The sequence below is a fragment of the Mytilus californianus genome, unplaced genomic scaffold (assembly GCF_021869535.1).
Source record: "Mytilus californianus isolate M0D057914Y unplaced genomic scaffold, xbMytCali1.0.p SCAF_7, whole genome shotgun sequence".
Classification (NCBI taxonomy): domain Eukaryota; kingdom Metazoa; phylum Mollusca; class Bivalvia; order Mytilida; family Mytilidae; genus Mytilus; species Mytilus californianus.
Window position 1 is genome coordinate 108,764,505 of NW_026262723.1, and position 21,331 is coordinate 108,785,835.

The window sequence follows — 21,331 nt, forward strand, 5'->3', positions numbered from 1 at the left end:
TTAAATGTGATATTGGAAATAATCATTATAAAATTTTGGATTTGATATTGTTTAATTGGGACATACATCATGGGAAATGAAATAAAAACAGAATACTGTGGATATAGTAAAATCAAGTGATATAGTGAAAAATATAAATAAAACATTCCAAAAAATTTGTAAAGTGAGGATAATTATTTTGAATATGATATTGGAAATGATCAAAAATTACAAAATTCTGGATCTAATATAAAGACTCTGCACCTGTTTAATTGGGATATATATCATGGGAAATTAAACAGAATACTGTGGATATAGTTGAAAATCTAGTGATATAGTGAAAAATGTAAGAAAATATTCCAAAAAGTTAATAGAAATAGGAATATAGTTTAAAATTACTTCAAATAGTATTACTTCAAATAGTGAAAACTGGAATACTGGATGGGATATCAAATATCAGTGTAAACAAATAAATGAATAAATCAGTTTATTCATAACTATTATTTTTTATATTTCACTATGCATGAACACTTTGTACAAAGCTCATGTCAATAAGTATTGAACAAATGTCTAAACGAAGGAATGCACACATTTGTTCTGGTGTTTTTTAAACTGGAAAATTATGGAAATTATAAAATAATTAAGATTTCCACGAGAGTAAAAAATAAATCTTTTGAGTCATCTCCCATTAGAAAGAGGGAATGAGATGAAAGAGGTTTTTTTCAACAATACAAAAGAAATCCAAGCACTCATAGTATTTGAATATGAAAACATTAAGAGGAAATGTAGTGCATTATATTACATGCAAGTTAATACCCTGCAAGAAAAAAAAAACATATATATTCTTGTTCTGGCTTGCTCACTCTTTAAAATTTGAAATGAGGATAAAATAAAAATCTGGGTACGTCTAAACACTGCTCAGGACCTCCTGAGTGCACTCAGGACATACAAAGTGCACTCAGGACCCTTTATAGTCATCGTATTTGCACACAGGATAGATGTATATATTCGTTACATGCTGCTTATTTAAGAATTAAATTTTGGTAGAATTTGAAATCGAACTTAGATAGATATGTTAATTCTTATAAAATAATGAGGGCACGTGTCACTGATTACACAACTACTGAGCCGTGAATTATCCAATCAACAAAATTGATTGGATTATCTTTATTGTTGTTTATGAATTTAGTTGTTAATACAGTGTTACGTTTAAAATGAATAACACGATGTTTTAAGTTTTCCGGGATTTTTTAATGTAGTTAAATTTAAATTATGCATAGTGAATTGTACGTTTATGGAGAAAAAATAAGATAACCCATTCGATGTACTTTTTCAGTTTATTTTTCATTATGACGGCTAAATTAATGTTGTTGTGTTCTGCAGTTCATGAATTAAGAAATTAAAAAAATCATATTATTTTATAGTTGCCTTTTTTTCTGTAACAAGTTCGATTTTTGTTTTTCTATGTGATTTTTTTTCTCTCTCTCCAAATCAACTGAATAAACAAAAACAATGTTTACTGAATATTAAATTTTATTCTCAATAAACCATATACATAGGTATAGAGAAGACAATTACATGTATGTACAATATTTACAATGACAATATTTAGAATTTAAGAAGTCTAATATCTTGGCTGCGTACGTGCTGTCCTTGGTCTTTTCCTTTGGTTAGGCTTACGAGCAAGTTTTGGGGTTTTGGCACTTCAAAATCTGTGCACGAAGACTAAGTCGTGGTTTGAACGGATTTTGTGTCAATCAACAGTCTCCGAAATAGTCTTTCTCGCTGTTCATGTGTTTTCCAAAAACCAACATTGATATGATACGACATGTCTTCTGTAAGGACCGAAAAGTTCATAATTTCCCATTCCATACAGTGAACGCTTCAAATCGATCAGTTGTACACGTACAATGTCCATCAGTTTGGTAGCAAGGTCTGGAATTGGTTGTGGTTTCCACTTTATTTTCACATTGAAATTCGTTCAAGGCTTGTATTACTGGACAAGAACGATTTAAATGAGAAATAAAATCTTACTAAATGCGGATTTGTTAAACATTCGTATTACTCAGAAATAAAATTAAGACATTTTCTTTTCACTTTTTTACAACAAATCATTCTTCAGAATTTACTTTTACATTAAAACTGCTGAAGGAATCTTAAACTGGACAAGAACGAGCTCAATGTAAAACCAAATCTTACTACATGAAATTGTTTAGAGATAATACCCAAATATGATAATTTTCAGAAAACGGAGACAAATTCATTTTTTAGAATTTATTTTCACATTGAAATTCGTTCAAGACTTGTATTACTGGACAAGTCCGATAAAAATGAAAAATAACATCTAACTATATGAGATTTGATTGTTTGAAAAGCGTATTTTGGTAAGTACGGCTTCTACAGTTAAAAACGGGTTCCATATACAAAACTAAATCTTAATTCATGAAAAGTATGACAAATTTATTTCCCTTTTCAAACTCGTTCAAGGAATTTATTACTGGACAAGAATGAGTTTCAATAGGGGAATAAATCTTACTAAATGAAATTTGGATTGAATCTTAACGACAAGAAAATAGAAGAAAACACACATACACACATACATATATATATAAATAAGAATTAATACGCAATGATACCAATATAAAAAAAAATCAACGCTATTTTTAGTGAGTGATCAGATTAACTGTTAGCTTGAAAGTAAATTATAAATGGTGTTTCACCGATTCTTTTTTTTTATTATGGAACAATGCAATTAAAGTCTATTGTAATATATCTAGAGATATGAAAATACGAAAGAATTATTCATCTTAATTTTTTAACTAAGAATAAAACTATTTTTTGCTCAATCTCTGGAAACACTTCTCGTAGTTGAAACGGGGCTTTGATCCCTAAGGACGCCACATTTTGCAATAAATTGTATCTATATCTTTGAACGTTTTCAAATGAAATGAATTGAATGAAAATTTCCCAACTATATGTAGATTTCTCATATTTCTCAACTGGCTACAAATATTACAAACAATATATCTTCATTGTTCTATATTTTTCAAAAGACATCTTGGTTTTGTTTGTTTGCCAAGCTTACTTGTATGAGGTAAGTACCATCACTAATCACTCCTAATTATTAAAGATCAAACGACCTAATCAACATGATAATTGGTATTCAATATAATCATCGGTCATGCCTGACATATTTCATAAAAACGGCGCGTGCCTATGAAAACCTTAATAACTTTTTAAATATTAAATTGATTTTATCAAAACAAATATTATAAGATGAAGAATTAAATTATCTATCGAATGCATACCATCACCACTAACCAAAACATAAATTTCATGTCCTGAGTGCACTTTGTATGTCCTGAGTGCACTCAGGAGGTCCTGAGCGGTGTTTAGACGTACCGTAAAAATCTCTCCTTTTACTTCTAAATGATGTGTTTCTTTGGAAATTGTATGGTCAATTACTTCAAGGAATACATTCATTTCAATGAAAAAGACTGTAATTACAATGTTAATTTGTATACCCTTTACTTATTTTAGGATTCTCTAAAGAAATGAAATTAAAAAAAAAACAGCAGTCTTTAGCAAATTTTAGAACATGGAATAATTTTGCATATTGTGGCCATATTCTAACTATTTTCATACCATATATACTTATTTAAACTGTAGGCATGTTACATTATTTCACAAAGATAAAACTTGAAACCTAAATGCCATATGGATAAATTTTGAAAAACAGTGACAATTGAACAGGTAAAGTGATGGGACAGCATCAAGGTAGACTGTAAATGCATGAGTGATTACCTATTGTCAACTCTGAACAATACCAACTGGTCAGTTTAAATGTCCCAATTGTATTGTCAATTTTACAATCTGGTTGAACAATAGGTAAAGGTAAACAGCAACACCTATAGTCAAGTCACAGTAAAAATCATGAATTTTAAGAAATTCTTTTTGTGCCAGAATTTCATAAAAAATTCATATGTAGGTAAACAATGCTATTCCAAATGGATTCCCTGTGTCAAATTTAAAGTAAAACTTTAGTTTTTGTTAAAAAATCACAAATTTTGAGAAACTTCTTTTTGTAAGCTAAAATAAAATGCTGTTATTGATTCCCTGCCTGTGTAAAGAATTATGTCAGCTGCTAAAATGAACAAAAAATTCATATTGTTCAGATTTTAACAAAGCTTTATATTAATATAGAACATACCTTGAAGTAATTCCTGTTGTCAAAATATACAACAATTCATACTCCATGCACAAGTATTGTTTGCGTGACAGGCCCTTGCTGACATATCAGTTTTTGTCTCGCCTGCGACGAAACAAAAGCTAGACATAGGGATTGCTTTTCTGGTGATGGCGTCAACAATTTTTAAGTTTTCTGCTTAAGTTAGTTTGATAGGAACTACTTGTGATAGATCATTGATATTTTGCATGAAGTTGCATTACTAACAGTACATATCAGTTTGACAACAATTTTGAGGCCCTGCCCCATAGGCCATGGTCCAGTGACTTTAAATTAATTAGCAATTTTTTAAATGTTAAGTTTTCTGCTTAAGTTAGATTGATAGGAACTACTTGTGATAGATCAATGATAATTTTTATGAAGTTGCATGACTATCAGTACATCTCAGTTTGACAACAATTTTGAGGCCCTGCCCCCTAGGTCATGGTCCAGTGACTTTGAATTAATTAGCCATTTTTAAAGGCAGTGCTTTAATGCCTTTCTAGTTGCCGGGTTAATCCTTCCTTCCGCGATATCCAACTTATCTACGTGGGGGGTCATTAGACTCCAAGTAGATCCGGAAATGTTGAATTCTCTCCTCTTCTTATTGCGATATAAAATGTTTTTTGTTTCATTTCATTTACATTGGGAAATAGAGAAACGATCATTGTGTTTTGTTAGTTTTAAAAACTTTTGATATATTAGTATTTTGCATTATAAGCAGTCAACCGATTGACAAACTAGAATTATTTGAATTCCGTGTGGAAAGAGCTCGGGTTAATTTCGAGTGTTATCTGCAATCTAGATGTTTATAAATCATTTCAGTCGTTGATATAATAATTAAAGGTCGACTGAACATGAATTATATTATACAATTTAAAGCGCATTTCTGTTTATGCACGTGAACCCGTCTTAACGTTATTTTCGCAGTTATATAAAGTAGCAAATTATCGTTCCTGAATAGGTGGCGCCGTGGTAGCGGATCCTGTTCCTCTACTTCCGGTTTCTGCACTGTGCAACTATTTCAGTTATATTTTTAATTAACGATGCCAAGTACTTGTTGTTGTCAACCTGGATGTCATTTAAGAGGAGGACATGCATTTCCAAATGACTTAAAAAGAAGGAAAAGTTGGATCAACGCCATGGCCCATACGCAGATTGGACGAGAACACGATGATATCGTGGAGTCCATCTCAATCAGCTGTTGTTTGCAAGGCACGTTTTACTGAAAAAGACTACGTGCAGGAAACTATTCATGGTAAAACTCTATTTTCCTTGTGAAATATATAGTTATATATATGTAATCGCCATGCGAATAAACCAAAGTCTGTTTACAACCGCAATTATCGTTTTAGAATAAAAGGGGGTGGGTAATTCAAGACGTCATAATTTTTTGGATTACGATTCAATGTGATCTGTTTGAGATTTTTTGGTGATTGCTACAATTATAATGATTTCTTACAAGAGGTATATCATACTGAGAATTATTTTAGCAGTAATTATGCTAATGTAGTAATGACAGGAATGCATAAGCTATGCCTCATAGACTTTCTTGAAAAATATCAATGACAATGTTAACAGGAACAAAACAATGACATGCTCTCATCTATATTATAGTTATTTAGGTACAAACAATGTACGTTTGTTGCATAAGTCTCTCATTGTTTGTCCTTTGGATTGACATAACATACATTGAATCAGGCAAACATAGTTTTATCCAGATTGTAATGAATAAATCTAGTTAATATTTCGCCAGGTAGTACAAAGTATACATTGCTAATGGAATTTCATTTAATTATAAAAAAACTAATGTTTTATAACCTTTTTCAGGGCGCAAACCCACCATACAGAGACTTAAGTCTACTGCAATTCCCAGCCTATTTTCCTGGACCAAGCAAGAGACTGAATCGTCCACAAAAAGAAAAATCAGGGCAGTTTCCTGTGAAAACAAAAGAACTAAACTTGATGAATATTGTAGTAGAAATCTAGAGGAAAGTTTTGATTGTAAAGTTGGTTTTCCTGATGAAGTCATTCATACTGCAGAAAGGATTTATGACTGTCCACCACCAACTGCCGAGCTAATGTTGAGCTTCACAGATGGAATTACGCAAACACCATCAATGCCTATGTTTTCAGCAGAGAATTTTGAAATGAAGACACGTGACACAGCCATGCATTTTTATACCGGTTTAGAGTTGTATACTAAATTTTTATTTGTTTTGACCACACTTGGTCCAGCAGCACATTGTTTGAGATACATATATTTTCAAATTGATAGGGTGTCAGTTGAAAATCAGTTTTTTTATGACTTTGATGAAATTGAGGCATCATACAACCAACTTTGAACTGTCTAGATTCTAGATTGAATCTAGTGTTAAGAATATTGTGTATACATGGATTGTTTTTATGTCTAAACAGTGGTGTGAGGCTAACACTTGGCCATCTAGTGGTTTAGTCAGGTATTTTTCACCATCCAACTTCAAATTAAAGTTTCCTACGACTTGGATTATTATTGACAGCACAGAATATCCCGTGATAAAACCTAAAGCTCCTAGAGCTCAGGCAACCTTTTCATCAAATAAAAACAGAAACACTGAAAATTCTTGAATGTTCGACACCTGGTGGTTTAGTCAACTATGTCTCTATGTCACATAGAGCGAATTATTGGACTTGGCAAAACATACAAAATTCTAATAAATCCTATGAATGGAACTGAAACAAAACTTTCATCTGAAATAACATTTAGTTGTTTTATGTTGTGTAATTTTAGAACTTGTATTGTGCCAAAGGATGCATAAATAAAAGTGACGCAATGAATTTTGTTCTGATATATATATATTTACAATTACATGCACATGTAAATTGTAATGCATATAAAAATAAGGAGATGTGGTATGATATTCAGTGAGTTTATCAAACTAAAGTGCATAAGAAATGGGTTTAAGCAGTTACAGGTGTTACTGTCACCGTACAATCTCCAACAATGAGAAAAACTCGTACCCTGTAAAAAATTTCAGAGATCTTACAACTAAGTTTTGTTGTCTCACCTTGACTTTGGTGAATTTTTTATATCTGTTGATGTAAATATAAAAAAGAAGATGTGGTATGATTGCCAATGAGACAACTCTCCACACATGCACAAGAGACCAAATGACACAGAAATTAACAGCTATAGGTCACAGTACAGCCTTCAACAATGAGCAAAGCCCGTACCGCACAGTCAGCTATAAAAGGCCCAGAAATGACAATGTAAAACAATTCAAACAAGAAAACTAACGGCCTATTTTATGTAAAAAAAATGAACAAATATAACAAATATGCAACACATAAACAAACGACAACCTCTGAATTACACTTTTATAGGCTCCTGACTTGGGACAGGCACATACATGTACAAACAGAATGTGGCGGGCTTAAACATGTTAGCGGGATCCCAACCCTCCCCTAACCTGGGACAGTGGTGTAACAGTACAATATAAGAAAGAACTATAAAAATCAGTTGAAAGAGGCTAAACTCATCAGATGGATAAATACAAATACAAGTGGACGTGGTCGGGTAGTTGTACATCCAAACAACAAAAAGACACTAAGTACAAATCTGAGAGTACTCACAGTTACTGACAGCTAGTTCAAAGCCACTAACAACTGATAAAAAAATCTTGCATCTAAGACTAAATAATCAATCCGTAAGCTCCCTTTAGAATTTTATAAATTTTAGATTTTACATTTCTGAGTTATGGGGTTTTATTCATTAAAAAAGGGGGGATTTTCCAGTCTTTGGACAACAACTCAAAAATGCTTTAAGCAGTTCACATGAAACCGTGGTGAATTATTTATAGCTATTGATGTAATCTCCCTATTGATTTTCATCAATTTCAAATATGACATTGAGAAGAAATTGAACTTTATTTGTTTATAGTCTGGCAACAGATTTATTAAGTATTGCACAACAGCACAGTGTATTGCACAACAGCAAGAAATCTTTAATTGAATATAAATTCAATTCATATAACCGATTTCAAGTTCATTGACTACATTTATTCAGAAACTATAATATGTCAAATATTTAATTACAATCCAAATTCAGACCTGTATCAAGCTTGAATATTGTGTCCATTTTTGCCCCAGCTGTTCAGGGTAGTACCTCTGCGGGTGTATCCAGCTCTGCTCAGCGAATCAGTTTATTTCTTAATTAAGAACTCCTTTTTATACGACCGCAAAAAAAATTTTGTGGTCGTATATTGGTATGACGTTGGCGTCGTCTTCGTCGTCCGAAGACACATTAGTTTTCGCACTCTAACTTTAGTTTAAGTGAATGGATCTCAATGAAATTTTAAAATAAGGTTCAATACCACAAAAGGAAAGTGGGGATTGATTTTGGGGGTTATGGTACCAACAGTTAAGGCATTAGGGGCCAAAAATAAGCATTTTTGTAACTTCCAGACATAACTTGTGTGTAAGTGTATGGATCTCTCTGACATTGTACCACAAGGTTCCATATCACAAAGGGAATGCTGGGATTGATTTTTGGGGGTAATTGCCTCCAAATTTTAGGAATTAGGGGCCAAAAAGGGGCAAAAAACAAGCATTTTTCTAGTTTCATGACAATAACTTGTGTGCAAGTCTATGGATCTCTCTGACATTGTATCACAAGGTTCCATTTCACAAAGGGAATGCTGGGATTGAATTTGGGGGTAATTGCCTCCAAATTTTAGGAATAAGGGGCCAAAAAGGGGCACAAAACAAGCATTTTTCTAGTTTCATGGCAATAACTTGTGTGTAAGTGTATGGATCTTTATGAAATTGTACTACAAGGTTCCATATCACAAAGGGAAAGCTGGAATTGAGTTTGGGGGTAATTGCCCAAAAAGTTAAGGAATAAGGGGCCAAAAATAAGCATTTTTCTAGTTTCCAGACAATAACTTGTGTTCAAGTGTATGGATCTCTCTGAAATTGTACTGCAAGGTACCATACCACAAAGGGAATGCTGAGATTGATATTGGGGGTAATTGCCTCCAAATTTTAGGAATTAGGGGCCAAAAAGGGGCAAAAAACAAGCATTTTTCTAGTTTCATGACAATAACTTGTGTGTAAGTCTATGGATCACTCTGACATTGTATCACATGGTTCCATATCACAAAGGGAATGCTGGGATTGATTTTGGGGGTAATTGCCTCCAAATTTTAGGAATTAGGGGCCAAAAAGGGGCAAAAAACAAGCATTTTTCTAGTTTCATGGCAATAACTTGTTTGTAAGTGTATGGATCTTTATCAAATTGTACTACAAGGTTCCATATCACAAAGGGAAAGCTGGGTTTGAGTTTGGGGGTAATTGCCCTAAACGTTTAGGAATTTGGGACCAAAAAGGGGCCAAAAAACAAGCATTTTTCTAGTTTCCAGACAATAACATGTGTTCAAGTGTATGGATCTCTCTGAAATTGTACTGCAAGGTACCATACCACAAAGGGAAGGCTGGGATTGAGTTTTGGGGTGATGAATCATAAGGGGGTTCAAAAAATTTGGGGGGGGGATTCTTTTTCCTTTTTTTTCTTTAAAATTTTCCATTTTAAATTGGTTATTTCTGATTTATATATAAAAGCAAATAATAATGATATGGTTTGAATAGGTAAATTAAATTTTTTTAAGTATCTTAGACCACTTTCATTCTGTGTCAGAAACCTCAGTGCTGAATCAAGCTTGAATGTTGTGTTCATACTTGCCCCAACTGTTCAGGGTTCGACCTCTGCGGTCGTATCAAGCTGCGCCCCAGCGGAGCATTTTATTTCATTCATAAATTACTTTATGCTTGGAAATATAATTTTGCTTGGAGTTGAAAGAGTTGACATGTTGCAATGTACATCTACTCTACATAGTTTAGTTTAGTTACATACATTTTTTTTGTACCTGAGGTCGTTGAATATAGATCATTATATAAATAAGGAGATGTGTTATGATTGCCAATGAAAAAACTAAGGATTTTCTTATCCAAGGAATAGATTACCTTAGCCGTATTTGGCACAACTTTTTGTAATTTTGGGTCCTCAATGCTCTTCAACTTTGTACTTGTTTGGCTTTGTTACTATTTTGATCTGAACGTCACTGATGAGTCTTATGTAGACGAAACACACATCTGGCGTATTAAATTATAATCCTGGTACCTTTGATAACTAATTTGACTATAAACATAGATAAAAAAAGGTACAAACTGGACATAATGCACTAGTTCATAAACAAGTGAGAACAATCGCCTTCATATAGTGCTCAGAATATGACATTCATAAAACTTATTCAATATCATTAGAGAACTCTAAATCTTAAATACTGAAAGCCACCTGTACTATGCAAGATAATGATATAACTGGACTTAAAATACACACAACCTGTAATTAACTGCCTTTACAGCGCTTTCGTGCTTTGATTAATGTTACGTTTTCTGCTTAAGTTACTTTGATAGGAACTACTTGTGAAAGATCAATGATATTTTGTATGAAGTTGCATTACTATCAGTACATAACAGTTTGGCAACTATTTTGAGGCCTTGCCACCTAAGCCATGGTCCAGTGACTTTGAATTAATTTTAAATGTTAAGTTTTTAGCTTAAGTTTGATTGATAGGAACTACTTACAATAGACAATATTTTCTATAGTTACATTGCTGTCTGTACATCTCAGTTTGTCAACCATTTCGAGACCCTATAAGCTACCCACCATTTGGTCCAGCGACTTTGAATTAATTAGCAATGTTGCTGTCCATCAGATTGCCTTTTCTGAATTTTATGTGGACAGATGAGACATATCTCTGTGTCAACAGTTTATCTAGTCTTGTCTCAGTGTGAAATTCTGATGAATGTGTGGTAATGTGGTAATACAGGACTATTCCTTAATAATTTGTAATTCCTGATTTCACATGTGTAAATCAGAATTGTTTACCTAAAAAATGTATTTGTAGGTGCGTTTATTCACATGTGGTAACTCAGAATTGTTTACCATAAAAAATGATATTTATTTGTTTCAGGGTGTAATCCTGATGAATTCACATGCAGTAATGACAACTGTGTACCACAACGACTTGTATGTAATTCAGAGGACGATTGTATTGATAACAGTGATGAAATAGATTGTGGTATGTTTTATTTTTATCTCTTGAAGTTCTTTCAATTTTTATTGCCACACAGATAATTTTTAAGGAATGTGGTCTTGTGGTAGCATGTTAACCTTGATTGTGTAAGGTCCTGGTTTTGATACATGGTCAGGTTGAACCACAAACTTTAGAATTGTTGATCTGATGTTATACAGTATGTTAACAAGAGGATGTAAAGACTATGTAGATACAATGGTTTGAATATGAAATATTTTTCTATTTACCTTAACTGATGATCTGAAAATTGAAAAAAAAAACTTTGCTGTTTAGGGAAATTGACCTCATCAGTGTTATTTAAAAAAAGAGAGAAAAAACACCAAAAAGATATAAAAAAAAAAACAAAACCTAGAACATGTCCATTTATATTTTTGGAATGACGTTACTCTTTTGGTGATTATTTAAGTGAATTTTGGGTTGTGAAGATTTAAATTTCTATATATATATATATGTCTTATGATTAGCATACTCAGAATGGAAATAAGACTTCAACTGTTCTTTCTGAATTTGATAGTAATTGATAATAAGATATATTTATAGAAAACTATTTTAACCTGTGTGTTGCAAGGGGGTTCTAACTTTGAAAATCTATTTTGATTGCTTTTATTTTGAATAGAACTGAAGATTGAGTTAATGAATGGAAGTTCAAGTGAAGGTCGTGTAGAGGTGATAAGAAATGGCATCCGTGGTACGATATGTGATGATCAGTGGGATGATAATGCAGCAACAGTTGTTTGCCGGATGTTAGGATACAAGTACGTAATGTATTATTGGTATTTTATATTTTATATGTGGTGGCCATTGAATGTTTAAAACAAAATAGTATGTTAAGTTTAAAAAATTTCATTATATTTTGGGAAAGTGATTCTATCATAGATATAAGAAGATGTGGTATGAGTGCCAATGAGACAACTCTCCATCCAAGTCAAAATTTATAAAAGTAAACCATTATAGGTCAAAGTACGGTCTTCAACACGGAGCCTTGGCTCACACCGAACAGCAAGCTATAAAGGGCCCCAAAAATTACTAGTGTAAAACCATTCAAACGGGAAAACCAATGGTCTAGTCCATTTTGTAAATAATGTCAAATGATTCATGTTGTCCATTATGGTATTTTCTCAACATTTTTTTACATTTCTTGGAAGACTCACAAAACTGTCTTATAACACAGAGTACAAAAATATTAGAAATTACAAATTTTGAAATATGGAGATGAGGTATGTATTTCAATGAGATAACTATCCATTGAAGACAAAACAAAGATTTGAACAATTACAGTTTACCTTACAGCCTTCAATAATGAGCAAATCCCAAAATGTTGTTGATATATTGCTTTCACGGTCTAGGTTTATTATTTAGTATACTGTAGTATTGCTTACCATAAGTTAGATATCATTAGTCGGTATTGCTAAGGTAAACGAGATGAAACAAGGTTGTGCGGGGTATAATGTTTTTGACCCATCAGTCTGTGAGTCAGTGTGTCCTGTTTTTGTCATCCCAACTCCTCTGAAAACACACAACAGAATATCATGAAATTTTGAAGATTATAAGGACATACTATGTAGAAGTGCATATCGACAGGAAATTACGATTCAATTTTTTTCTAGGAGTTATGCCCTTTTTGAACTTCAAATTTTGGCCTAAATATACTACTGCAACAGTTTGTCATCACAACTCCTCTGAAACCACACTACAGAATTTCATGAAAATTTGTAGATAATTAAAACATACTATGTAGATGTGCATATCCTTCAGAAATGTTTACCAGTTGACATTTATAGGAGTTATGAGTCTGTGACACTTAGGAATCTGGTGAAATTTTGTTTGCCGAATGACAATGTGGAGGCATGAGGTGCTCACAAAGGTTCTTTAATTTGTTACAGTACTGGTGTAGCTAAGGTTGACAGTATTTATGGTTCAGGAACAGGGATGATCTGGCTGGATGGGATGGTTTGTGATGGAACAGAGACGAGTTTAGATGACTGCCACATTCCAGTTTGGGGTAAACATGACTGTGATCATTCTGAAGATGCAGGGGTCATATGTACTAATATTTCCATTGCCTCAACTACTACAACTACAGAAAAACCATGTAAGTTGCTATAAATCCTACACACAATGTTTGTTATAGGAATTTTAAAATAAGGAGATATGGTATGTTTGCCAACTAATCACCAAAGACTCAAGAAAAAGGATGAAAAAAACTACAGGTCAACACATGACTTTGAACAATGAGCAAATCCCATACTGTATGGTAAACTATAAAAGGCAAGGTAAATAACATGCATGTGGATGCTGAACTCTCCTTCTAACTTTTGTGTTGTAACTAATATTAAAACAAACTGTCAAAATCAACCAATATGGCGTGACCCACTATATCTGCACCAATCGCAAAAAACAACGAAGACACAAAGCACTATAAGTTGTCTTCCCTTCTCTTCATAAATATTTAGATGCAAACCTGCTATACCATGAATGAATTTTGGTAAGACTTCACACAAAGTTAGCCTTACATATGAAGGTGCTCTTGAATTTATTTTCTGTCTGTTAGGGGAGATATGGACTATTAATTTGTGAGCTTCAAGAAGATTTTTCACATTTATACAGAACAGGTAATAAAAATTGGATTGAAAGTAATAACAATTGGAGAGATACAGAATTAAACTGTCCAAATTAATTGACATCAACAGGAACTTATACAGTGCTTTTAGCTCACCAGGCCCTGTCCTCATCATCTACCCTCTTCAACAGTTAACTATTACAAAAATCTTCTTTTCTGAAACTAGTGAGCCTAATTGAACTTACCTTAGCCATATTCATCCTTATGGTATTTAGGTTACAAAATATGTCTGATGATCCTGTCTGCCAACGAACATGGCCACCAAAGCTAAAAAATAGAATAAAGGTTAAAATGGAAGTATTATTGATTACTTTAAAAACCATTGCAGATAGAAGAGAAAATCTGACAAGGATAGAATGCTCAGAATGACCAAAGTTGTCAAACATTCCTTATTGGAGTTATTCCCCTCTAATGATGATTTTCTGAAACATTTGAGTGTTTGCCTTTTATCTTGAAAATTATGATAGATGGAGAGAAACTTTACACAGCAAAACTGATCAGCATAACAAAAATGACAAATAAGTCAATCATGCAGAAATCATAAGTAGATTCATTATAGGAGTTATTGCCCCTTAAATGGCGATTTTTACCAAATTTTTACCCAATATTTTGAAAGCTATTGTAGACAAAAGGAAACTTTATAAAGTCTTCTGATAAGAAAAGCTATAGAAGATAGAGAGAAGCTAAACAGAAATTTGTTTCTCAGCAATACAAGAGGTCCGAGGACACAGTTATCGTCCTTAGATTTTCGTTGTCTACAAATATAGTCCCTAGTGTGGACAGTGTATAACTTGCAAATTTTGTTCATACACTTTCCAAATTTATTTCTTTATATTTTATGCATGAAATATAAAGTAAAGGGATGAAATTACATGTTAAAAAAATTTGGGTGCTGAATCTTTATGTTAAGTAGTGATTTGGTCCAGTTCAAAAAGGTCAAAAACTAGTATGTCTGAAGCTGTCAAACTGAATTTTAGACCCCCTTACCATAGAATTGTCAATATTTTGAGTTCGAGCTGGTAGACTTTTCTATAATTTTGATATTATTTGTCCCAATAGTAGTACACTACACTGTAAAAATCTTTTTGAGATAGAGCAGGTGCGATTTTTTTAATTTGAATTTATTGTCTAAAAGAAATGCACTACGAAATAACTGTGTTCTCGGGCCAAGATAAAAAAAAATTAATCATGAATTGTATTCTTGCCTATACTGTGGCCATTGTTGATGATTTAGAATGGTCCAGGTGAGCCACATAGGCTATATAAAGCTATAGTTTTTTTTACTGCTTGTTTCTATTTACCAAAGATAAGTTATTTTCAACACCAGTACAGTTATTATAACTTGGCATGTATATCATTTATAACAAATGTAAATGTAAGAAAATGTGAGTTATATGCCAGTGGGACAGCAACAAAACAAATAACTTTCACTGTAAATAATTACAATCAAACAAAGACTTGTTTATATTAGGATACAGCTTTGTTATATGTTGTACTACTCTGTTTACAGTTTTACAGATTTCATTAAACCTAACAGGAAACAGCAGTTCTGATGGAAGAATTGTGTTGTATGTTGGTGGAATAGAGGGATCAATCTGTGATGATGAATTTGATGATAATGATGCCATTGTTATCTGCAGAATGATTGGATATCACAGGTATCTTTCGTGTAACATAGAGAATGATTGGATATCACAGGTATCTATCATGAAACAGAGAATGATTAGATATCACAGGTATCTTTCATGTAACATAGAGAATGATTGGATATCACAGGTATCTTTCATGTAACATAGAGAATGATTGGATATCACAGGTATCTTTCATGTAACATAGAGAATGATTGGATATCACAGGTATCTTTCATGTGACATAGAGAATGATTGGATATCACAGGTATTCTTTCCTGTAACATAGAGAATGATTGGATATCATAGATATCTTTTAAGTAACCTGTATAATGATGGAATATCACAGTTATCTTTCATGTAACATAGAGAATGATTGGATATCACAGTTATCTTTCATGTAACAAAGAGAATGATTGGATATCACAGGTATCTTTTAAGTAACCTGTAGAATGATTTGATATTACATATTTCTTTCATGTTACCTGCAGAATAAATGGATATCAAGAGTTTCTATCCTGTAACCTGCAGAATAACCTCAACCTCATTTTATGGATGATTGATCAAGGTTAAGTTTACGTGGTCAAGTCAGTATCTCGGATAAGCAATAGATCAACTATATTTGGTGTATGGAATGATTATATGGTGTACATGTCAGACATTTTCATGGTTCATTAGTCTTGTTAAGTTTTAATGTATTTGTCAGTTTATCAGATACTTAAATCAATAGATCAACTATATTTGGTGTATGGAATGATTATATGGTGTACATGTCAGACATTTTCATGGTTCATTAGTCATGTTGAGTTTTAATGGGTTTGTCAGTTTATCAGATACTTAAGGCAATAGGACCACTATATTTCGTGTATGGAATGATTGTAAAGTGTATATGTATGTCTGGCATGGTTCATCTGACCTTGACCTCGTTTTCATGTTTCATTGATAATGTTAATATAAAAATAAGAAGATGTGGTATAACTGCCAACAACACTATGAAACAACACTCCACCTGAGACCAAATGACATAAAAGTTATCAACTATAGGTCACTGTATGGCCTTCAACATTGAGCAAAACCCATACCGCATAGTCAGTTATAAAAGGTCCCAAAATGACAAATGTAAAACAATTCAAACAATAATACTAACGGCCTGATTTATGTACAAAACAATGAACGAAAAACAAATATGATATACAGCAACAAACAACAACCACTGAATTACAGGCTCCTGACTTGGGACAGGCACATACAAAGCAGAAAATAAGTAACTAAAACACAGACCAGATGTGGCAGGGTATTTATACATCCCCACAACAAAAAAGACACTACGTACAGATCTGAGAGTATTAGCAGCTACTGACAGCTAGTTGAAAGTTATATGATACTTGTTTAAACATGAATTCAATCACAAGTAAAGAAGGCGAGACATTTCAGTTTGTGCACTCTTGTATTTAAAGGATTTTAGGGTTGCAGACATTGTTGTCAGTATCCATGGTGAGGGTATAATCAAGATTTGAAAAGACATCTTACGTTGTACAGAAATCTCTATACACTGCTGTATTGCAAGTCTCATTACATTTAAAATCTTTGAAATATGCTTCATGCCCTGAAATGGACAGATTTGGTGAGCAGACTCGACTACAGTTTCAATGGAAGAGTAATAGACATTATTGTCAGTGTAAATTGTTAAGTACTGGAGATATTTGGATAGAATTAGCATTACTGTAATTTATGTTTCAGTGGTAGGGCATTAGACAATACTGTGGGTATGTTTGGTGAAGGTACTGGAGAGATTTGGATTGACAACCTGCGCTGTTCTGGTACAGAAACTTCTATACTACAATGTAGCTATACAACTATACATGATTGTTCTCATTCAGAAGATGCTGGGGTTATCTGCGAAAAAGCGCCACCTACTGGTATGTTTGTTCTGTACCATATTGACATAAGGCTGTTAAAAAATCTTTCATTGATAATGTTATCTTTATTGGATTCTTGTGCCCATTAGGTATAAAACCACTAATTCATAGCCCCATTGCTTTCTATGTTAAATTCTGCAATTTCAAGCATTAATGGCTACTTTGTCTTAAGTTCAAATGAAGTAGCAGTTATTTCATGTCAAAACTATACCTTATCCTGACTTGTGCTGAAAAATTCAACATACCTTTAATTGCATATTAGAGCGTACTGGTTCCGGGAAGTTTGATAGTACAAAAACAGGTACTTCTAATCAGAACAACAGGGCAAATGAGCCCTCCTATAAAAATTGTATATACTTCTTTATTATTCAAAAGAAACTTTCAACAAGGGTTCTACAGTGATCCCAAGTCCCCAAGCTTTCATTTGATACCAAAACTACCCAAATATTCCACCTATTGACAAAGATACAGCTATGCGTAGGAACTATTTTGTTTAAAATATGTACTACTTTCTTGTATGTTCTTTCCGACCGGGCCTTAATTAGTGGTTCTATACCTATAACAGCACCTAACTTGTTATATTGACTTCTGCTTGACTTAACTTCCTTCTATGATCTATTTCTAGCATAGAAAAACACATAAAGCTTTAGTCAAAACACATAAAGCTTTAGTCAAAACACAATATCACTGAATTCAAGCTCAAATTGGACTGGTAGTAACATATGCGTTATACAAAGAAAACTCCATAGGAATACTAATAGTGACAGATATGACATTTTTTCAATGTTTACCAGTTCTTATTTGTTAATATCTACTCAAATAGCAGTGTCCTTACATATTTGTCTTATTTTTATCAAAGATTCTTCCTTGAATATAAATACAGTGGTCCAAACATAAAAAATAATAGATAATTTTGACCCCCCTTTTTTCTACATGTTGAAAAAGGAGAGTGATTTGGTAAAAACCATACTTTTATGTATAAACATGGATCAAAAAGAGCAATTTATGTATCTCGCAGCTAGACAATTTGCTAAACTGGTTATAAAATGCATTTCAAGTGAGATTTTGGAAATCCTATATAAGTATACATCAATTTCATTTGAAAATAAATGATTCACTAAGAAACTCAATAAAACATGAACACTCACTAGATAATTTGACCAAAAGCAATATTTATACTACTAACTAGTCATAATATACATGTTTCATTGGTTTCAGTCTAAGGTAATGGAAAAATTTAAACTTCAGGTAAAATCTTAACTGTGTGCATGCTAAATGCTCAAAAAAGGCTGAAATACCTTATTGTAGCAATTTGAGGGTTGTAATTTGACACCAACATAATTGGTACATCAAAAAAATAATGTAACATGATAACTGACAACAAATGTGACTAATTTTCATTGTAAAGGGTATGATTTCTAAAAATAGAATTTCACATGCCTTTCAGTAATAGGTATAAAACCACTAATTCATAGCCCCATTGCTTTCTATGTTAAATTCTGCAATTTCAAGCATTAATGGCTACTTTGTCTTAAGTTCAAATGAAGTAGCAGTTATTTCATGTCAAAACTATACCTTATCCTGACTTGTGCTGAAAAATTCAACATACCTTTAATTGCATATTAGAGCGTACTGGTTCCGGGAAGTTTGATAGTACAAAAACAGGTACTTCTAATCAGAACAACAGGGCAAATGAGCCCTCCTATAAAAATTGTATATACTTCTTTATTATTCAAAAGAAACTTTCAACAAGGGTTCTACAGTGATCCCAAGTCCCCAAGCTTTCATTTGATACCAAAACTACCCAAATATTCCACCTATTGACAAAGATACAGCTATGCGTAGGAACTATTTTGTTTAAAATATGTACTACTTTCTTGTATGTTCTTTCCGACCGGGCCTTAATTAGTGGTTCTATACCATTAGGATAACTATATTTGTCCCAGTAGTGTTAATATACCCCATTCGAAGTTGTGGGTGTATATAGATTTTGAATTGTCTGTCCATTCATCTTGGTTTCCAGATGATAAATCAAATAATTTATATCAGATTGCAACTTCATTTATTTTTTCGACCAATTTGGATTGATTGAGGAAAAATTGTATTATGTGGATATATGATATTAAAGTTTTGCCAAATTCTGCACTCAAGCCGATAGAACTTCATGGATATTTGATATCCACTTTTTGTTTAAGTCTGCATATGTAACCCCATGGAAAATGTGTCCTTTCTTTACCCATGAAATCTACGAAAATTGATATCCAACGAATAATAATGAATTCACAGTTCTTAAAATTAAAAATGTGTACTAATACATGATACAAATGTGTATTGTAAACCAGTCCTGTTTACAGCATTTCCCTGGTTGTCAGTGCCTGACATGAAGTATGGTTGCAATAAATTCTTAGTGTTTGAACAGGAATCAAATAGGCTGATCCATATAAAAAAAATTCTATTAGACAGTAGGCAAATTTGACCCATAATGGGAAAAAATTATCTCTGTGGTTACAGAAATGAAAATTCTATAGACTTCGCCAGTTTTATATACTTCCAAAATAGAGCTTTATGACCTGTAATTTCTATTTCAAAAAGTGTTTTAGAATTAGAATATCAGCATAGGAAATGCATGACATAAACAGATAAATGCATTTATGTCTGAAAGTGAGACTAAAAATTTCTTGAATCATAAAATGAGGTAAGCATTAATTTTTAAAACTAGCATCTTTACAAATAGTCCTCTAAAACAAAATGTATGAAATGTTGTCGATTATTTATCATGCCATAAAGCCCTATGTTTAAATTTGAAAATTAGTTGTTTCTTAGTCTAGACTGTTAGATAAAAGTCAAATGAATAAGCATGTATAATATTTTTTAAACAGATATTCATATTCAACTTGTGAATGGCAGGGGACCTAATTCAGGTCGTATAGAGGTGACAGTCAATGGAACGGTAGGAGGTATATGTAGAGATGACATCGGAACATCAGAGGCAAGAACTATATGTCATTCCTTAGGATACAGGTATGTTATCATATAATCAGCAGAATTCACTCATAAGAAGGAATTTGTAATTGGTCTTAAGAAGCATTTTCAAAATATTCCTTTTAGTAAATGCAATAAAAATGCTGGTAAATAAAAATAACACATTATAAATATAATGTCTACAGTGCTTTTCTGTGGCAAATACCAGCAAGAAATTGAACAAATTTTATAAAAATTTCTTACCTAAATGGAATTCTTGAAGAAAAGAGTTATAGAACATTACAAACAATGATACACTTTGTAGATCTTGACAAGTCCTTTATAGAAGGATGACAGTACTTTCATATCTTTGAATAAATATATATGTATATGTTTTTTTTTCAGTGGAGTAGACATTTTAACAACAACATATAGTATTAACAGTAAGTGGTTGGGAGGAATTCACTGTTTACAGAACGAAACATCATTAGCTGAGTGTGTCAGTAATCAAGGTCTACAGCCATACTGGCATGAGTCATGTGACAAATTTGGGTCAGCTTTACTTAGCTGTACTGTTTCAGATACTACTACAAGTACTACGTATACAGTCTCAACAACTGTTCAATCTATACCAGGTAGGAATAGTCATAATAAATTTTCAATAGTGGGGGCATATTATTTTCCCGTCTATATGTCCATTCAACAATTAAACAGTCCGTCTGTTTGTCTTTTTGTGCATTCATCACTGAAGTACCAGGTTAAAATTTTGATTTCAGATAGTTTGCACTGAAGTTGTGATCACGATACAATACAATAACATTGAAAAAGTTTTGATAAAAGTTCAGGATTTTGTTTGAATAAAA

General features: G+C 32.6%; 1 protein-coding gene across 5 annotated transcripts in view; it reads left to right on the top strand.

The window, feature by feature from the left end:
• The window catches only part of LOC127709817 (deleted in malignant brain tumors 1 protein-like), a 127,522-nt gene that overhangs the window by 67,677 nt on the left and 38,514 nt on the right, over nt 1–21,331 (top strand). For all 5 annotated transcript variants that reach the window (XM_052215472.1, XM_052215471.1, XM_052215473.1 and 2 more), the window contains 7 exons: nt 11,218–11,325; nt 11,957–12,095; nt 13,224–13,432; nt 15,471–15,618; nt 17,329–17,507; nt 20,387–20,528; nt 20,874–21,103. In XM_052215472.1, coding sequence (XP_052071432.1) covers nt 11,218–11,325; nt 11,957–12,095; nt 13,224–13,432; nt 15,471–15,618; nt 17,329–17,507; nt 20,387–20,528; nt 20,874–21,103 — 1,155 coding nt within the window. The remainder of the gene's footprint in view (nt 1–11,217; nt 11,326–11,956; nt 12,096–13,223; nt 13,433–15,470; nt 15,619–17,328; nt 17,508–20,386; nt 20,529–20,873; nt 21,104–21,331) is intronic.